Consider the following 16,848-nt stretch of genomic DNA (forward strand, 5'->3'; position numbering starts at 1 on the left):
ATCAAATATAAATACCCTAATCATCCCCTACACGAGAACAACGTTTCTCCCCGGCGTAGACAAGGCGTGCACACGACAACATCGACATTAATAATCAACCTCGATCAACCAAATCGATCTTTCTTTCCCCGAGGAAACGAAGAAGACGAAAAGAAAGACTCGGTCCCCACCCTTCTCTAACGATCCACCGCCGACTACTCGTCGACGGACACCTCGAAACTGTTTCACCCTTTTTCCACGCGAGGCGATCGACCACAAGGTCGCGGCCGCATCAATGACTCGCATCAACGTCCTTGGTCGCAATCGTGCAACCCGCCCGGTGCAGCTTATACCCTCCTAGCACCCTCCCCCCGTGCGGTGGCGCGTTACATTATTTCTCAGCTTTAGATCCGAGTTTGGTGTGGCGAGTCGCGCAGAATCGAAGGGTATATATTTTCGAGGGTTGCCCCGCCGCGTGCACCGGGGACGCGTGCAGTGGCGCGCGTGTCCTCGCAATTGGCTGAACGCAATGCCCTCCGCGGCTGGATATTGGACGAGCAGCCGGGTTTCGTCCATCGTCCACGCGGGAAATTGGTTGCAGTGCCGGTCTCGGAGTGACGTTCACGAGAGGATGATCGTGGTTGGCGAGGTGACCGCAGCGTAGCAGGGGAGGATTCGAAAGGTGCGACAAACTGTTTTACGAGTTATTTCGCGTGCATACATCGCGTATATTCGGGAAGTTGTGACTTTTTTCCTTCGACTTCGTAAAGAATGAGGATCTTGGTTAAGGGTGGTGGCGGTGGAGGTGGAGGGGGAGGGGGAGGGGGAGGAAGAGCCGCGTGGCTCGATATCGACGGTGTTTGAGGCAAGCCCGATCTCACTCTCCTCAAGTGTTCCGCACGATCACTGCTCAACTCGACAATAAGCCGGAAACCTCGCAGCGCACCACCGCAGTTCCCACGGGACTTGGAGAATCTTTTGTAAGAATCTCTTGCGCGCGGAATAAGAAGGAAGTGTTGATAGTCGATAATAATAATAAAGGAGAAGAGAGGATACTTCAGTCAATTAAATCGAGGGAATTTTGTTCAGTCGAATTTAAATTTTTTTTAAAGATATCCTATATACAATATATAGATATATATATATATATATATACACACGTGTATCGATAAAACATATATATATCGTAACGTAAACTAAGTTTGGATTCGTTAAATATTTAAAGCACAAAAGGAATTTGACGAACGATGTTTTCGAACGATGTTTTACTCGGATTCCGGATTTCGCAAGAGTTGAAAGAGTTTGAACTTGAATACGTAGAAATATCATAGAAATACTAATAAAAAGAGAAAGAATAAGAAAGAAAGAAAGAAAGAAAGAAAGAAAGGAATAGAAATCGAAATCAACGAAATCGAAGAGAATCTGAGCAACGATATCGAAGAGAAGCGGAAAAGAAGTTCGAACGAAATGCTGTAGCTCGAGTCGATCCCTCGTTCGAAAAACTGAGAGCGCATCGTTGGTGGAAAAGTGTGTTGTGCGTTGAAAGAGTCCGATTCGCGTGAAAGCTGCTCGAATGCTCTAAATGAGCGATGACGACGAAAGGGTGACCGACAGTGAGCAGGGGTGGTCTGAAAAGGATCGGTGGGAGGAGGATAGCGAGAAGGGTACCGAGGGCGAGGTTGGTGACTCTTGTGAACTGGCGCCCCACAGTGCGATGAGCGTGGGGGCTGGCAGGGTCGATTCCCCCAGCCCCCAAGACATCAGGCTCCTCCACGATCTCGTCGAGGACCTGACCAAGGAGCAGGAGGAGAAGATCAGGCCGCGCGCTGAACAGGTGAGCCATTTTTCCATCTTCCCGACTTCCAATCGTATTTTCTCTTCCTTTATTACCGGGGGGGAGGGGGAGGGGGATACGTATTTATCGATAATCGTCGTTTCTTTTCGTCCCATTTCGTTACATCGCGATGTATCATTTATTCATACTTTCGTAACTCGATGATACTATGAAACTTATATACACTTATACTGAACTATAATACGATAAACGAGGTATAAAGGGGTTGCATTACAGTGGTTGAGAATATACATCTCGCAAAACTTTTCCACGATAAGATGTATAATTGTATACGACACTCGTTAATTCGAACTTATCCATCTCCTTCTTGTCTTGCGACATCTTTCGTCGAGCAGTGCAAACGCTTTGTCTTTCACCAGGAAAAGATTTACGTAGGAACAGACGTGCATCGAGAATATTTCCCTTCCCTTAAATTAATAGAAAGACAACAATATCACTTAAACTCGAATACTATTGATATTTCAGATTATCACCCTATATTATATCGTTCCAAGAAATTCCACTTTTTTAAAATCTTCCTCGATGTTATCAAAAATTTCTAAAATAGCCCATTTCGAGGCTAAACTCTGAAATCTCATCGAAAACGGGTAAACTTTTCGAATCGATCGAGCGATAATTCGGAATATATGCGACCGATAAACGAAAATAATCGCCAAGGATAAAACGATCGAAATCCTTATTAGCATATATATATATAAGAGACACCGGTAAAATACTCGTATCCCACTCGTCGTGTTGGAGAAGTTGACGGCTAAGGGCGCAATAATAACTTCTGCGTATCCGCCGAATTGGGTTAGCGCTTATCGATGTTTCCGGATTTCGCCGCCACTTTGGCAAGGTCAGCCACGACTGGTCGCGACCCAGATCGCGTGATTTATGCGTTTCGCATCGACGTCGACGCATCGAGCATTGACAGCGCCGACTTAATTCAATTGGGACCCCGCGTTTAATTTGCAATGGAAATGCGCCTTGTTGTCATACGCCGGAGTTTCTTGGGGAGCTGGATACAATAAAATTGGAATACGAAGTATTCAATCGGCCGCTTTGTCGAGCGAGCTCTTCTTTCGAGGTTTTCTTGTATTCTCGAATGGAAGAAGAGGAGAGTAGTTCTTCTCTAGTTCTCGAGAATCGTTAAAGAGGATGTTGCATTGATTGTAGAAAAGAGATTGAAAGATGGAACATCGTTGTAGGCAGAAGCTCTGTCTTTTTTTTGAAAATTGTTGTGCGTGTATCAAAAATAGAAATTCTTCCTCTTGACGAAGAAAATTGAATTTTTCCCCTTCCCCCCTTTTAAAGTTGAAAGGTTGAACGGGTCCGAAAACGAAAAGTTTTCTACATCGAAGTATTTCTGACGAATTTCATTGTATTCGAGATATTACGAAAAGTTGGAAAAAGTTTCACCAGAAAGGTGAAATCTCACGTGATATTTCAAACTTTTAAATAATATATATATATATATAAGATATTTCTGGTAAACTTTGCTCGAATAAAATAAAGCTGCAAGTGGCGCTTCCAAATGAGAAAAAGTTGCCTATTTATGAATCAATATATATATATATATATTTGGATTAAAATTTCACGAGTAGGAAATTTTCTCGAGTAATTCCTTGATTAATTGGAAGGAAAATTTGATCAAACCAGGAAATATCCGTTCGATTAATAATTATTACGTGGAAATCGGTTGGGGCAAACGTTCGCTCCCGATTTTAATCGCCGAAACGAAGCGAGACATCCTCGCGAATCAATCGAAGCCGCGTTATACACATCGAATTAATCGCTCGATGGAAACGAATAACACATTGGCCCGAATAGAATTTCTACGAGTCGAAGCGAATCGAGACGTTGTATGGGACATTTTATATATATATACATGTATAACGGGCAAAAGATGAAATTGGATCACGATTGGTCTAGTGGGCAAATATTGAGCGAAAACACAAGCGAAAGAGTGTGTGTTCCGACCGTACGTTTCGTTTGATTTACAAGAACACTTCTGGGAGGAAACGATAACGAGTGTACGTGATGAAACGGAAATTTAAAGGCGATCCCCTTCGACTTTGCAACTTTTTCAAACTGTTCCTCGCGACCGAGGAGGAGTCGCGTACAACGAAGATAGATAATAATCAAATAATCGCGAGGTTTATAAATAAAATTGTCGGAGAAGAAGGAAGGGGGTATTGGTTCGACGAAGAAAACGGAAAGTGGAGGCGTTGAGTTGGCAAGTGAACTCGAGGCTTGGTCCAAGATGCGGGAAACTCGGACGCGTTTTGCGGAGAATAATAGGGGCGATATTGGGTCGTTAACTGGAAAAGGTTCGAAACTGGAGCGCAAAAAGAAATTTACGACGTAATTGCCGTTAGTTTGTTTTAAACTTTTTTGCATACGCACTCGATACAGTTGTTGTCGATCGAGAAGATCGCGAAACGGTCGAATGTTGTTGCGATATATCCGTTTCACGCGCCAATAAAATCGAGGCAAAAAGGAGAGAGTAGAAATAATGAGAGAGAGAGAGAGAGAGAGAGAGAGAGAGAATCGACTGGAAGTGACCGATTAGTTTCCATCCAACGAATCATATCTCCTTTATTACCCTTCCGATATTTTTCGTCGTTGTATTCTTTCTTTTTTCCTTTTTTCTTTTCTTTTTACAACAACCATCCATCCAGAGATAATATACGGAGGGGGTAGGATACGAAGGGGTAACGAGGCACACATTTTCGTCACACGTTTTAAAGAAGTTTACCCGCGATAAGAAGCGTGAAATAAGAGGATTCTTCGGTACGATACAGAACTGCTTAAGTGTTTAGAATGGATCGTTAATCAAAGGGTGGAGGTGGAAGAGGGATGGCGAAACAAAAAAGGAAGGAAATCGCACCGATTAAACCGATCGATCGAGAGCGACACAATGGCTCTCCGCTAAATTAATATTTCCGAATCTTTTCATCTCGCTCGATAATTAACGGGCGGAGAAAAAGGATTTAGGGGATATAAAGTGTTCGAATAGAAGCCGAAAATCGAGAGAGGAAAGAAAGAAAGAAGGAAAGAAAAAAGGAAAAAGAAGGAAAGACTTAAAAAACACAAAGCGTCGCAGAAACACCGCAGCCTAGGGCAACGTCTTGAATCAACATACACACACACACACACACACACACACACACACACACACAAATACACACATATATACACAACTCCCGCGGAGTATTTTTCGAGCAAGACAAAAGTCCTCCGTCCGATAAAAGCTGCACGAATCTCAAACTACGGCGATACTACGAACTTTCAAAATATGCATATCGCTATGTGATCTCTCTTAGAAAGAGAAAAAAAAGAAAGGAAGGAAAGAAGGGAGGGGAAAGAGAGAAAGAAAGAAAGGAAACAAATCTAGGCCAGCTTGAATGAACATCCATCCGATCGAAAGGAGAGAACATCCCTCTGGATGGATGGAAGAAGAAGAAGAAGAAGAAGAAGAAGAGAAAAGCGCTGGATCGAAGAAACATCGAGCGACGACGAACGATTAAAAACGAGACTACGATTCTTCTCGTATCTACGAACTTTCGCATCGAGGTTGATACTTCGTTGACGAGTTTCAACGAGAAAAAGAAAGAAAAGAACGTATCGAATATCGCGAGATAAAAAAATCGAAAGAAAAGGGAGCTTCCTCTCCTTCTTCTTCTCTCTCTCTTTCGATAACTTCCGCTTATAAATATTCCTCCCTCCCCTTTGGCCGAGAGAGACTAAAGGATCGCGAGCCAACTACCTTCTTCTCGAGACGTTCCAAAGCGAGAATGTAGGGCAGAGTCGGGAAGTGGGCGAGCGTACCTCTGACCTTTCCCCAAGATCGAGAGGATGCACGATCATCGATCCTCGATCCGTTTCTTTTCGAAAGAAAGAAAGAAATTGGTATCCCTAACTGGGATCATCGGAGAGAGAAAGAAATATAGGACAGAGGGGGACGAAGCAGGAAGAGGAAGAAAGGAAGAGGAAGGGAAGAAAGAAGAAGCGCGCGGGTGCACGTCGCGCAGTGGAATGGGAGCGGGTGTGCACGGGGCGCGCAGAATCTTTGGGCGCACAGGCGCATAGGCGGCGTAACGCTGGCGGCACTGGCGCGAATCAATAAGCACAGGTGGGTCGTGGTCGGCGGCTCGGCGGCGGTGGCGGCACGCCGCGCATCGGAAAACGACGCTCGCGACGCGACGCTCGCCTCTGGGACGGGAGAGAGCGGCGCACCATTAGACGCACGCTGCACCAGGGCCAGCCAGAGACGACCACGACGCGGACGTGGAACACGGCCAACGCTCGTTTCGGGACGCGTATCGGGTGATTCGTTCGGGCCCTATCCGGAGAGCGAGAGAGAAGAGAGAGAGAGAGAGAGAAAGGGATCGACAGCCGAAATGTCGGCCGCGAAACGAGTCGAGGCGACGAGCCGCGGACGCGCCCGTTCCACGAGCCTCCCTTAACCTGGTTCTCAAAACACGAGCCTTGCCTGGCCGAGGAGAGCCCGCTCAGGCCAACATGAGATACCCTGCTGCGTGCGCCCGAGATCATCTCGACGTTCGTTGAAGTCTGTGTGCCAACCGAGTTGGCGCGCGCCTTTTGTCCATCGTGTAAAAACCCGTGGCGTTCCTTTAGAAGAGAGGAAAAAAGGCGTCGTTTCGTCGATGCCGATCTGATCTCTCGAGATCGCTCGTGTGAATCGTGGTTGTTTATCGACGCACGGGAATATGGACTCGCTCGTAGGCAACGTTCCCGCGTCGTCCGTCCGATCAGACAGCGAAGCAACACGCAGCAGCAAGGTGTGATCCGTGGTTGTGATCCTCGTGCTTCGTGGAGAAGAAGAAGAAGAGAAAGAAGTGCGTCCTTGCTTGCGCGAGTGAAAGATGCGAGTGGCTCGGGGTCGTAGATCGACGCACGTCGAACGGGACGAGTATGGGATGTACGGCGTGATCTGTGCTGGTTCGATAGTGTCGTGAGATCGGTCTGTTCCCCTCGTTTCACGCGCGCGAATGACGAAACGGAGAACGACTCGTCCAGAAGTGAATCGGTGATCGACCACGCAATTCGAGCGCACAGCAACATTTCGATCGCGTTGACAGAGTGAGGGGGAGAGGGAGAGGGAGAGAGAGAGAGAGAGAGAGAGAGGAGGGGGCGGAGAGGGTAGATCGATCGCCTTTGGTGATTTCGCGATATCATTGGTTAGCCTTGGACTAGAGCGGAGAAACAACAAGGACACCGGGACAAGCGTATTTTCCATCGGTGGTGTTGGTCGGTCGGTCGGTCCTCCATCCATCTTAAACGAGATGGAATCTCGCGTATCCGTGAAAGATCGCTCGGTATTAGCTCGTGCCAAATCCATCGAAGGCTTTTCTCGCGGTGGGCCCGTGTATCGCGTCGTGTCGTGTCGACGAACATCATCATCGTCGTCGTCGTCGTCGTCGTCGTCGTCGTCGTCGTCGTCGTCGTCATCGTCGTCGTCGTCGTCGTCGTCGTCGTCATCATCATCATCATCACACTCGTGGATGAGAGAAGTTTGAAAGTTTCGCTCCGCTCGAAAATCGTCTCCTCTCGGTGTTTTATCGCCGATATCGTCGATCTTCTTCCCGTGTCGTTGTCCGAGGAAGGAACAGCTGGACGGAGAGAAGAGGTGCGGGGGAAAGGAAACGGAAGAAAGAGAAAGAAAGAGGAAGAAAGGTCGAGGAAATAGGAAGAGAGAGAGAAGCTCGGTTGTTTTTCCTCCGCTTTTTCCTCCTTTTTTGCGATATCGTCCTTGCGCACTGCGCAATATTTCCCTGAAAGACGAGAGCGAGCTGAAAACGGGGAGGAGTGGGGAGAAGGACGGAGATAAAGGCAGAGAGAGAGAGAGAGAGAGAGAGAGAGAGAGAGACGGACGGGCGGGGAGAAGGAGGTTGAATGCTGCGACAGAGAGCGCGAGAGAGGAGAGGAGAAATAAGTAACGAAACAAATAATAATAATAATAATAATAATAATAATAATAATAATCGTGATCGAGACTGACAATTGAGAAAGTCACTTTTTTTCCCAACTGAGACTGTCGTCGTGTTCCATCCATTATGTATTACTAATTGCTAATTATTAATTAATCGCTAATCACGTATCGAATCTCGAAGTTCGAAGATCGAAGAGGAGATAGAAGAAGAGGAGAGGGTGATTAACAGTTAAGTTTAAGTCAACGACCCTTTTACATTTTATATACCGACGTTTTAAGAAAACGAGAACAAAAATAAAATAAAATAAAATAAATAATAAACGTACGAACGAACGAACGAACGAACGAATTACCCGTCGATCTGTCCAATGATCAACGAGGTCTGAGACGACGATGCCATCGACAGATACGATTTTTACCGTGCTACTGTAACTTTTGGTATTGGTTAAACAGAGAGGCCTGTCGTAAGTAAGTAACGAACGAACAATTATACCGGTATAAATCGGTAAACCGATAAGTGTATCTCATTTTGCTCGTTCGTGATCGATATACGAGTCGACGAATATACGTACACGTACGTATAGTGGAAGGGAAAAAGAAAAAGAGAAAATATAGAGGAAAAGAAAAAGAAAAAGAATCGTACTTCCGATTGACAAGCACGACGATTAACGCGCACGAATACCGAAGCACAAATCGAGGGATCCACGTGTTCCTTTCAAACGTGTCGCATGCAAATTACAAATATATATACATATATATAACGTACATATGCTACATCGATTAGAGAGGAAAAGATTGGATCGAATTTTAGCCGCCGGCGAGCCAGCCAGCCAGCCAGCCCATCGAGCATTCGGAACGGTGAACCGTGTGTGTATGTGTGCGTGTGTGTGTGTGTGTATATATATATGTATGCGTGTACCCAACTGTCTTTCAAAGAAAACGTCAAAGTATTAGCCTATATTAGAAACGCACCTTTTGTATTTGCTCCCCCCTTTAGAGGAGCTAAAGAGAAAAGCTAAAAAAAAAAAAAAAAAGAAAAGAAAAGAAAAGAAACGAAACGAAAGAAGAAAAAAAGAAAAGAGAAAGGAAAAACACATATCGGGGTGATCCGTTTAATAATAACGAACCGAGAGAATACCGAGAGAGAAGGGCGATCAGGTGATCGTGGGGAGCGGGGTGGGAGGAGGGAGTATATCCGAGTGCGAAATAAGTGACCGTACACTCCGCCAAAATTCAGCTGTTCAAGGAAAAACTGTCCAAGTCCCAGCCTCCGGGATTGTCCTCGAGGGAAGAGCAGATAGCACTGAGATCGGTGAAAGGTCAATTGGAGGCGGCTGGCAGGCCGACCAATCGTCTGCCGCCACCGGTCGTGATAAGGAGGAAGCAGATCCCGCTCAGGCCCGTGTGCCCGGCCAAGAGCAGCACCTCCTCCACGCGGCAACAAGACTCGAGCGTAGCGGAGTCGAGCGTCTCGGACGAGGGTTCCTTCTGGCCGAGGGAGGAGTCGTACGCCGAGCGTTCTCCGCGGACCAAGCGCGCCCGCGGCGATCATCGTCACCGCCGTCAATCGTCGTCGTGGGCATCGTCCGAGAACGCTTCTCCTCCTCCTCCACCACCACCGCCACCTCCTCCTCCTCCTCCTCACCGTGGCCACCAGGAGGAATCCCGGAGGAAGTTGGGCTTCCTGGCCAAGTCGACGTCCACCAACGGTGCAGCGAGGGTATTCGCGGAAGCTGGAACCATCACCGCTTCGACCACCACCACTACCACCAACACAACCACCACCACCACAACCAGTTCATCCTCGTACGATCGCGATCTCGAAGCGTTGGCGCCCCGTCGTCCCTCCGTGGTCGTCGACAACGTATCGTTGGACAACGGAAGGAGGGAGGCGGGCGGGGGTGGTTATCGTTACCCGAGCCGAATAAGCGACAGCACCTCGTCCGATTTGCAGGAGGAGAGCGAGCTGTCCTCGGAGGAGAGGGACGCGTTGATCGAGGGAGTGAGAACCCCGTTGACCGTGTGCCGGAACAGATTGACGAGATTTGGCGCGAGAAGGAGGATCGTAGGTGCCGGCGGCGGCGGCGCCGCGAGCACCGGCGCCTCGTCGTCGTCGACGACGACGAGCAGCAACAGGGAACACTCGGCGGTCGGTGGTGTCGATCGTTTGTTGGGCGTGCGGGAGCGCGTCGCCTCGTCGAGCTCGTCGACGGTAAAATCACCGGCTGAGGATATCCAGGACGGTAGCGACGAGTTGTTACCGGTGGAGAGGAAGCTAGGGGTCGGGGATTTATCGGGGCCGGGGAAGCCTGCCTCCGCGCCCACCACCTTGTCCCTCGGCAGAAAGATCACGTCGTGGACGAAGGAGGGGAAGGATCTGTTGGTGAAGTCGGTATCCTCGGCAAACACGCTCGCCCCGACGACGATGACCTGCATCAAGTCCCCTCGAGCGATGTCGGAGCATCTCTTGGGGCAATTGGAGGTCCCCGTGGCGCCCGCGGTACTCGGCGCGCTGCGTGTCAAAGGTGGATCGCTCAAGGAGGGGGAGAGGAGCGAAAGGGTGACCGATGTGCCGCGACAGAGATGGAGCAGCGTCAGGGTCAAGGGTGGTAGTACCAAGAGTCTCTTACTGGAGAACGGAGGGCCGCAAACCAAGCCGTTGAAGGGTGCTCTCACGGCAGAGGTATTCTTAGTAGTTGATTAAGATGTTTACCGCATTAATTAAGGCCCACTTCTCTCTCGCGTGCTTCTCAAATATCTTTATAATATTCCTCATCCTCCTCCTCCTCCTCCTCCTCCTTCTCCTCCTTTTCCTCCTTCTCCTCGTCCCAGGAAATTACAACAATTTGTCTTCGTCTTGTTTCGTTTCTTCTTCTTCTTCTTCTTCTTTTTGTTTTTTTTCTTTTCTTTTCTTTTCTTTTCTTTTCTTTTCTTTTCTTTTTGTTCGCGACGAACAAGGAATTTTCGAAGCAATAGAGAGAAATTCTCAACGCTTCTCGTCCCGTCGAATTCTTTCGTTTTCTTCTTTTTGTGGAATAGGAAATTTATTCAGTTTCGACGAGCAATTGTAAAATTTTCAAAAGCGAGAGCGTGTTTCGAAAATGTATAAATTTTTGGATTTATTTTTGATATATACGTGGCGAAGATTTTTAGCAGTGGCGGGGGGGGAAACACGTTTCTAGACTTCTGGTGTCGGTGTATCCGCCGATCATCGCAGAGAGATCGTATTACACGAAATGGAAACACTGGTAGAATAGAGCTTGTATTCTCGGATTTGGTGCTTGTTTTAAAAGAGGCCATCACGAGGGATTAGCTCTTACGTAAAGTTCTTTGGCTCTAAGAATACCGGTACACCATTCAGTGGGATTCAGAGTTTCGTATCAGTGGTATTTAAAACTTGTTTCAATACCGCTGATACTTTAAACGTGTACACGTGTAATCTTAAAATATGTTATGAAAGAAGAAGATTTACAAAGGATTGCACAACAACAAACTGTTCTCGATTCGTTCCACATCTTATCTACATCGGCGAACAATGCGCTTTATTCGTACGCCTCTTGGAGGAAGCATTTTTCATCATTCACGAATTCCTGAAAAATTTCATCTTTCTTCTTCGAGTATCTTGTCCAATTCGATGCGATACAATAACAACAACAACAACAACAACAACAATAACAACGCAACGATTTCAACTTTATTTTTATATTTCCCTTCTTCTTCGAAATCTTCACAAGTTGATCAACCTACGAACGAGAGATCATTAGGACGCCGTGCGATATTCGAATATTATTTTGACCCAGATAATCCCACGCTTTATCGAGTTAATTAAGCTTAAGTTTCCTGTCGCCTCGTCGACGATTCTCGTCTCTCCCCAACTTCAACTTCCCCCTCTCCGTATCCACCCCTTTCTGATCCTTTCAAACTCGCCCCCTACACCTTCTTTCTCACGTCAAATCACACTGGAGCCGGTGTTGGAAAGAGTTTCTCGTTTTCCCTTTCGATCGATTCGAAACGGTGCAACGTTTCGTGAGTTTCCCCGTCCCTCAGAATCCCTCGAAACGAAAACGATCGGTCGCGTTACTCGAGCGTGTGCGGATCCGAATACGTTGTTTTCCCTCACGAGATCGACGAGTTGGTTCGACGGCGTGGACGATTATGGCGGGAAGAGGATCGCGCGTTTCCATCCATGCCCGCTATTTTCAGAACTGGTGTGTGCGTGCATTCTGCCGCGATACTAACCTGAACGAAAACGTCTGGGCCTTTGGTCGATCCACGGGGAGGGGGAAATTCTTTACCCCTTTTATTCTTGGTGTTCAACTCGAGTCGAGGAGTTATCCCCGCGTATCCATTTTCCACTCGTGAAAAAAAAAAAAAAAAATAGAACGAAAAATAAAACGAAGCGAAGGAAAAACTTTCGAAGGAATTTCCTCTTCGAATGATAATCGCACGTTCGTCTAAAAAAAAAAAAAAAAAAAAGTGAAGTGAAACACGGATAGGTCGAAGAAGAAATTTATTCGTCGCGTCGTTCGCATCCAATTAACCGCGTTCTAGCGCGAATATACGTGCGAGGCCTGCACGTCGAACACGTATATAAATATATATATATATATATATATCCTCTTCTTTTGCGATAATTTCGCGAGAGAAATTTTCAGGAAAGAGAGAGAGAGAGAGAGAGAGAGAGAGAGAGAGAGAGAGAGAGAGAGAGAGAGAGAGAGAGAGGAAAGGACAATAATCGGGCGCGAGAGTGGTAATTTAATTGAACGTCAAAGGCAGGGAGACGCGGTTGGAATTAATTTAGCCGATACGCCTCTCGCGTGAGTCTCGCGTGATTCGCGAGCGACTTAATGCGACTCGAAAACCCATTATTATAATATCCGGCTCGAAGACAAAACGTAGACACGGCAACCCCTTGTTTTCTTTTTTTTTTTTTTTTTTTTTTTCCCCCTCCTTTTTTTTCCTCTTCTCCCTCGGTTGGAAATGAATGCCGCAAAATCCGATCCGCAGTCACGGATACAATTAAGCAGCTCCTTCTACAGGCCGCCTCAAGGGTGTTCCGTTTTTTAATTAATTCGGCCTCACGCTTACCTGCTTACCTAGAAATAACGAGGCCGTTTCCTTGAGTATCGCGACTCTTTCTGGCCGATCGTTCCATCTTTTCTTTTTCTTTTTTTTTTTCCTCCCCCTCTCTCTTTTCTTTTCCTTTCTTTTTTTTCTTTCTTTCTTCACCCGTTTCTCATTCGATTTGTCGGGGGTCGAGCCCGGTAATACCGGTGAGATTCGATTGAACGGCATTTCACGAGGAACAGAAGAGAAAGGAAAGTGGAGAAACGGGCCGCGTGAAAGCCCTTTTCTTCCGCGGGAGTGGACGATTTGAAATTTCCTCCTCCTTGGATGGAAGGAGGGGGGAGGGAGATCTATAAATGCGACGAGGTTCTATGAAAGCTGGTGTATAATCGGTTTTTAGGTTTTCAGGATCGCTGAGAATATATAATTTCCTTGGAACGATTTTTGTAATTACGAGAGATTCTCTCGTTCGAATGTCTAAAATTGAATTTCCGTCGAAGGGATTTTTAAGTCATCGTGCATAGTCGTCGTCCTTCGAAGTTCAGAATCGAAGATTAGGAAAAGTTGGAAGATCGTGTGATCATTATTTCTGTGCAAATTTATGGAAATTTGTACAAATTTGTACAGCTTGATCGATGAAGTCTTCAGAGATCAATACTGAACAATGTAATTCGCCAATTTTTGCGAAGAAAATTTGTCCGATCAAAGATAATTCGTTAATCGATTATCGATAATCGTGAAAGAATTCACGTTGAAATCGTGCAATGGAAGGAATCTTCTTTTATGCTCGATCGAGTTGTCGTGTCGCGATTAAATAGATCGGCGCAAAGGATCAGGATCTTTTCACGAAGATCTGGGTATTTTTATTTATTATACTTTTTCCTAGAGAATGAACGTTTGTTCACGATCGTGTTTAAAATATATACAGAAAAATTGTTTTCACTGCGAGATTAATGCAAAAATAGATTTTGCCTAGCATGCTAGGTAAAATGTCAATGGAGTGCGTACCAGTGTGACCTTTCGATAGTTTGCGATCGATAAATAAATATTATATATTCGCACGTCGTATTAAAGAATTGGCCACGTATCAACTCATGTGCGTCACATACGTGTTCACATTTCAACCTAATGTTTTAACCATTTTATCATCGAGGAGAGACTTGTGAAAAGTGCATTGAAATTCGTAATAACCGAGGAACGAAGGCGCAAAGAAACTTTTCGCCCATCCTATATACTCGTTCAAATCTTTTCTTTCTTTCTCTCTTTCTTTCTTCCCTTCTTGCCGCGCGAAACATTTCTGAAAATATTCCATCGCAACGGAAGATGATTTCCCCCATGTCATTGATGTCAGTACGATTTAAACCTCGAGTGATTTGCAGAATTCTATTTTTGATTTTTACGACGCGCCTCATTACCGCTCCAGGCCGGATGTCAGCCGTGTTAACGTTACAACACCCGTGCGTCTCCCTTTTTCTTTTCGTGTCACCCATGCTCGAACAATTTTTCAACGATCCTTGTCGCATCTTCCATTCCTTCTCGCGTGCTTTCCCCCTCAGTTTCGAACTCGTCTTTTATTTTATTCCCTCCTAGAACGAAAAGGAACCCGATCGTTTTCCATCGATTACGAGCCGATTTCAAAGATGAGATTTAGAAGAGATGGACCATTTCGTTTTTTCATATTGTTCTCAAATTACATTTTCGTGAACGTGAAACGTAGAATAAGGATGGAGGAAATTTCTTGGTGCATACCAAGGTTGGAAAAACGGTATTATTAAAATGTAAGAGCGCAAAAAGTGTTCGTTGCGTGTCGCGTTGCAATTACGTCGTCGTACAAACTCGGTTGGAGATTAAAACTTTAAAGTTTGACGAGATATTGATTGTGTAATTGATGGAGTAGCTTTGCAATTAAACAGTGATTTGAAACAGTGAGTTGTCATCGTTACAAAATTGCACACATATATAAATATATATGTGTGTGTATGTATGCATGCATGTATGAAAATGGAAGCGGTGTTGCTACGCGCAATTGGGTTAAGCCTTGTTTTATTACACGCAGAAGCGAAATGTCCACAAAGTCGCGACATTAAACGCACCAGGCCGGAAGAATTTAAGTTGCACGACTTACGTTTCAGCTGACGTTTTCACCTTTCTCCCGCTTTCTTCCGGGCCAAATATTTTCCACCATTGTCCTCCCCTCCCCAAATACACCTCGAATATCGAATTCACGTCCATCATGATTTACGTCGCGATCGAATAGAAAGGGGGGGGGGGCGAAACTTGCAGCTTTTGGCATTTAAAACGCGATCGTATCTCGTCTCGCGTCATTTTTTCAAACTGTTCTATTCTAAGATATGTTCCTCGAACATTTGAGAAATGTTATTCGCCGAGACGAATTAAACGCGAGATAATTTCTAACCGCATGGAAATGTTGTTCCATGTATGAAAGCGTCAAGCGAGATTAAACACTCTGCCAACGAGATTCATAAGATGTGTTGAACGATTGATTAACTATCTTTTTTTTTTTTTAATTACCGTGATTACGCTGAATTTAAAGCATATTCGAGGGCAGAAATTATTATTCCATAGATGGAGCATTCGAAATAGAAAGACGAAAAGCACTCGGGCAAAAAGAGAGTTACTTCGTCGATGAAAATATCGAGTTAAGGAATAATTCTAACGGAAAACGGAAATTATTTCACGGATAAAAGATTAATCTTCCCCGAAATTATTCCCCAAAAAGGTTTACAAAGTGGAAAAAATTACTTCGTAGACGGAGCGTTCGTAATTAAAAGATAACACACCGATTATTTCGCGGATAAAGAAATAATTTCTTCGTTTAAAGATAATTATCTTAAAGACATTAAGAAAATTACATTTCTTGGAGATGGAATCGTGTCGAGACGCTGTTTCTCCCACGTTCGAGGAAAAATAAACGTGGCGTCGCGGATGACACGGAAACGGAATTATAAATTATAAAGAAATAATTTTCGCCAAATTTCTTCGTCGAAAGATAATTATCGACGTTGAGAAAATTTCTTCTGAGATGCAATCGAGAGTAAACGCCGTTTCTTCCACGTTCGAGGAAAAATAAACGCGGAGTCGCAAATAACACAACCGAAACAGAATTATAAAGAAATAATTTTCGCCAAAGAAATGTTTTCGTCCAAAGATAATTGTCGACATTGAGAAAATTTCTTGGAGATGCAATCGTGTTTGTTTCGAGAAATTGGACGCGTATCGTAGAGAAATAAAATAAAATGGTCGCGCTCATCGCAGCAGCAGTTTCGGCTCGAGCGTACGCCGGGGGCAGATGTTTTCTGAAAGCGCCTCTTGGAATCCGCGCCGTTCGAACCGGGCTTCCTCTCTCCTCCTTCAGTTTTGACGCGCGTACGCTCGCGTTCGGGCGGCGAAGCTCCGCCGAAATTAGATCCGCCGCGCTGGAATAATCCTCTCCTCGGCCGAATCCAGTCCTCCTCTCATTCGTCGCTCGACGAGCGAAAACAACAAATCGAGTTGGCCGCGATTCGTTCGAGTGCATCTTCTCTTCTCGGTGGAGAGAAAGCTTGGAGGAATCGAAATTTGTTTCGTCTGTTCGATCGAAAAAACGGTGATCGAGCATCGATTGAATCTCTTTCTCTCTCTCTCTCTCTCTCTCTCTTCCTTCCTCCTATCGTTTCCCAGGATAGGCCCTATCTGGCTATCACCGGCACGAAGCATTTCGAGTTCATTCAGCAACTCTTTTGTCCTGGCGAAATTGCGCCACGTACGATGGATCGGCGGGCTCGAGAGGGGACGTGACACGCCACGAGGACGAATCCAGCCACGGATCCGCCAATTTTTCCACAAAGCTTTTCAACGATGAATCACGCGGCTTGCCAACCCTAGACGGGACAAGGGGTCTCTCTCTCTCTCTCTCCCTCCTCCCAGGTGGGTACAAACCCTCGCGATAGGGTTTCGTCCTTAATTGGATTCGACTTTACAAGCGGTGAACGAAGATAAGCCGTTGAGA

General features: G+C 45.7%; 2 protein-coding genes across 9 annotated transcripts in view; both read left to right on the plus strand.

The window, feature by feature from the left end:
- The window catches only part of sei (potassium voltage-gated channel seizure), a 104,587-nt gene that overhangs the window by 55,320 nt on the left and 32,419 nt on the right, over window positions 1-16,848 (plus strand). The gene's annotated exons all lie outside the window — the stretch shown is intronic.
- The window catches only part of LOC147657519 (uncharacterized), a 21,549-nt gene continuing 6,262 nt past the window's right edge, over window positions 1,562-16,848 (plus strand). The window contains exons 1-2 of the mRNA XM_086908988.1: window positions 1,562-1,847; window positions 8,984-10,455. Of these exons, the coding sequence (XP_086765114.1) occupies window positions 1,562-1,847; window positions 8,984-10,455 (1,758 nt within the window). The remainder of the gene's footprint in view (window positions 1,848-8,983; window positions 10,456-16,848) is intronic.

The sequence above is a fragment of the Apis florea genome, unplaced genomic scaffold, assembly GCF_048593485.1.
Source record: "Apis florea isolate Af1SG1 unplaced genomic scaffold, ASM4859348v1 contig_3081_pilon, whole genome shotgun sequence".
NCBI classification, from domain to species: Eukaryota; Metazoa; Arthropoda; class Insecta; order Hymenoptera; family Apidae; genus Apis; species Apis florea.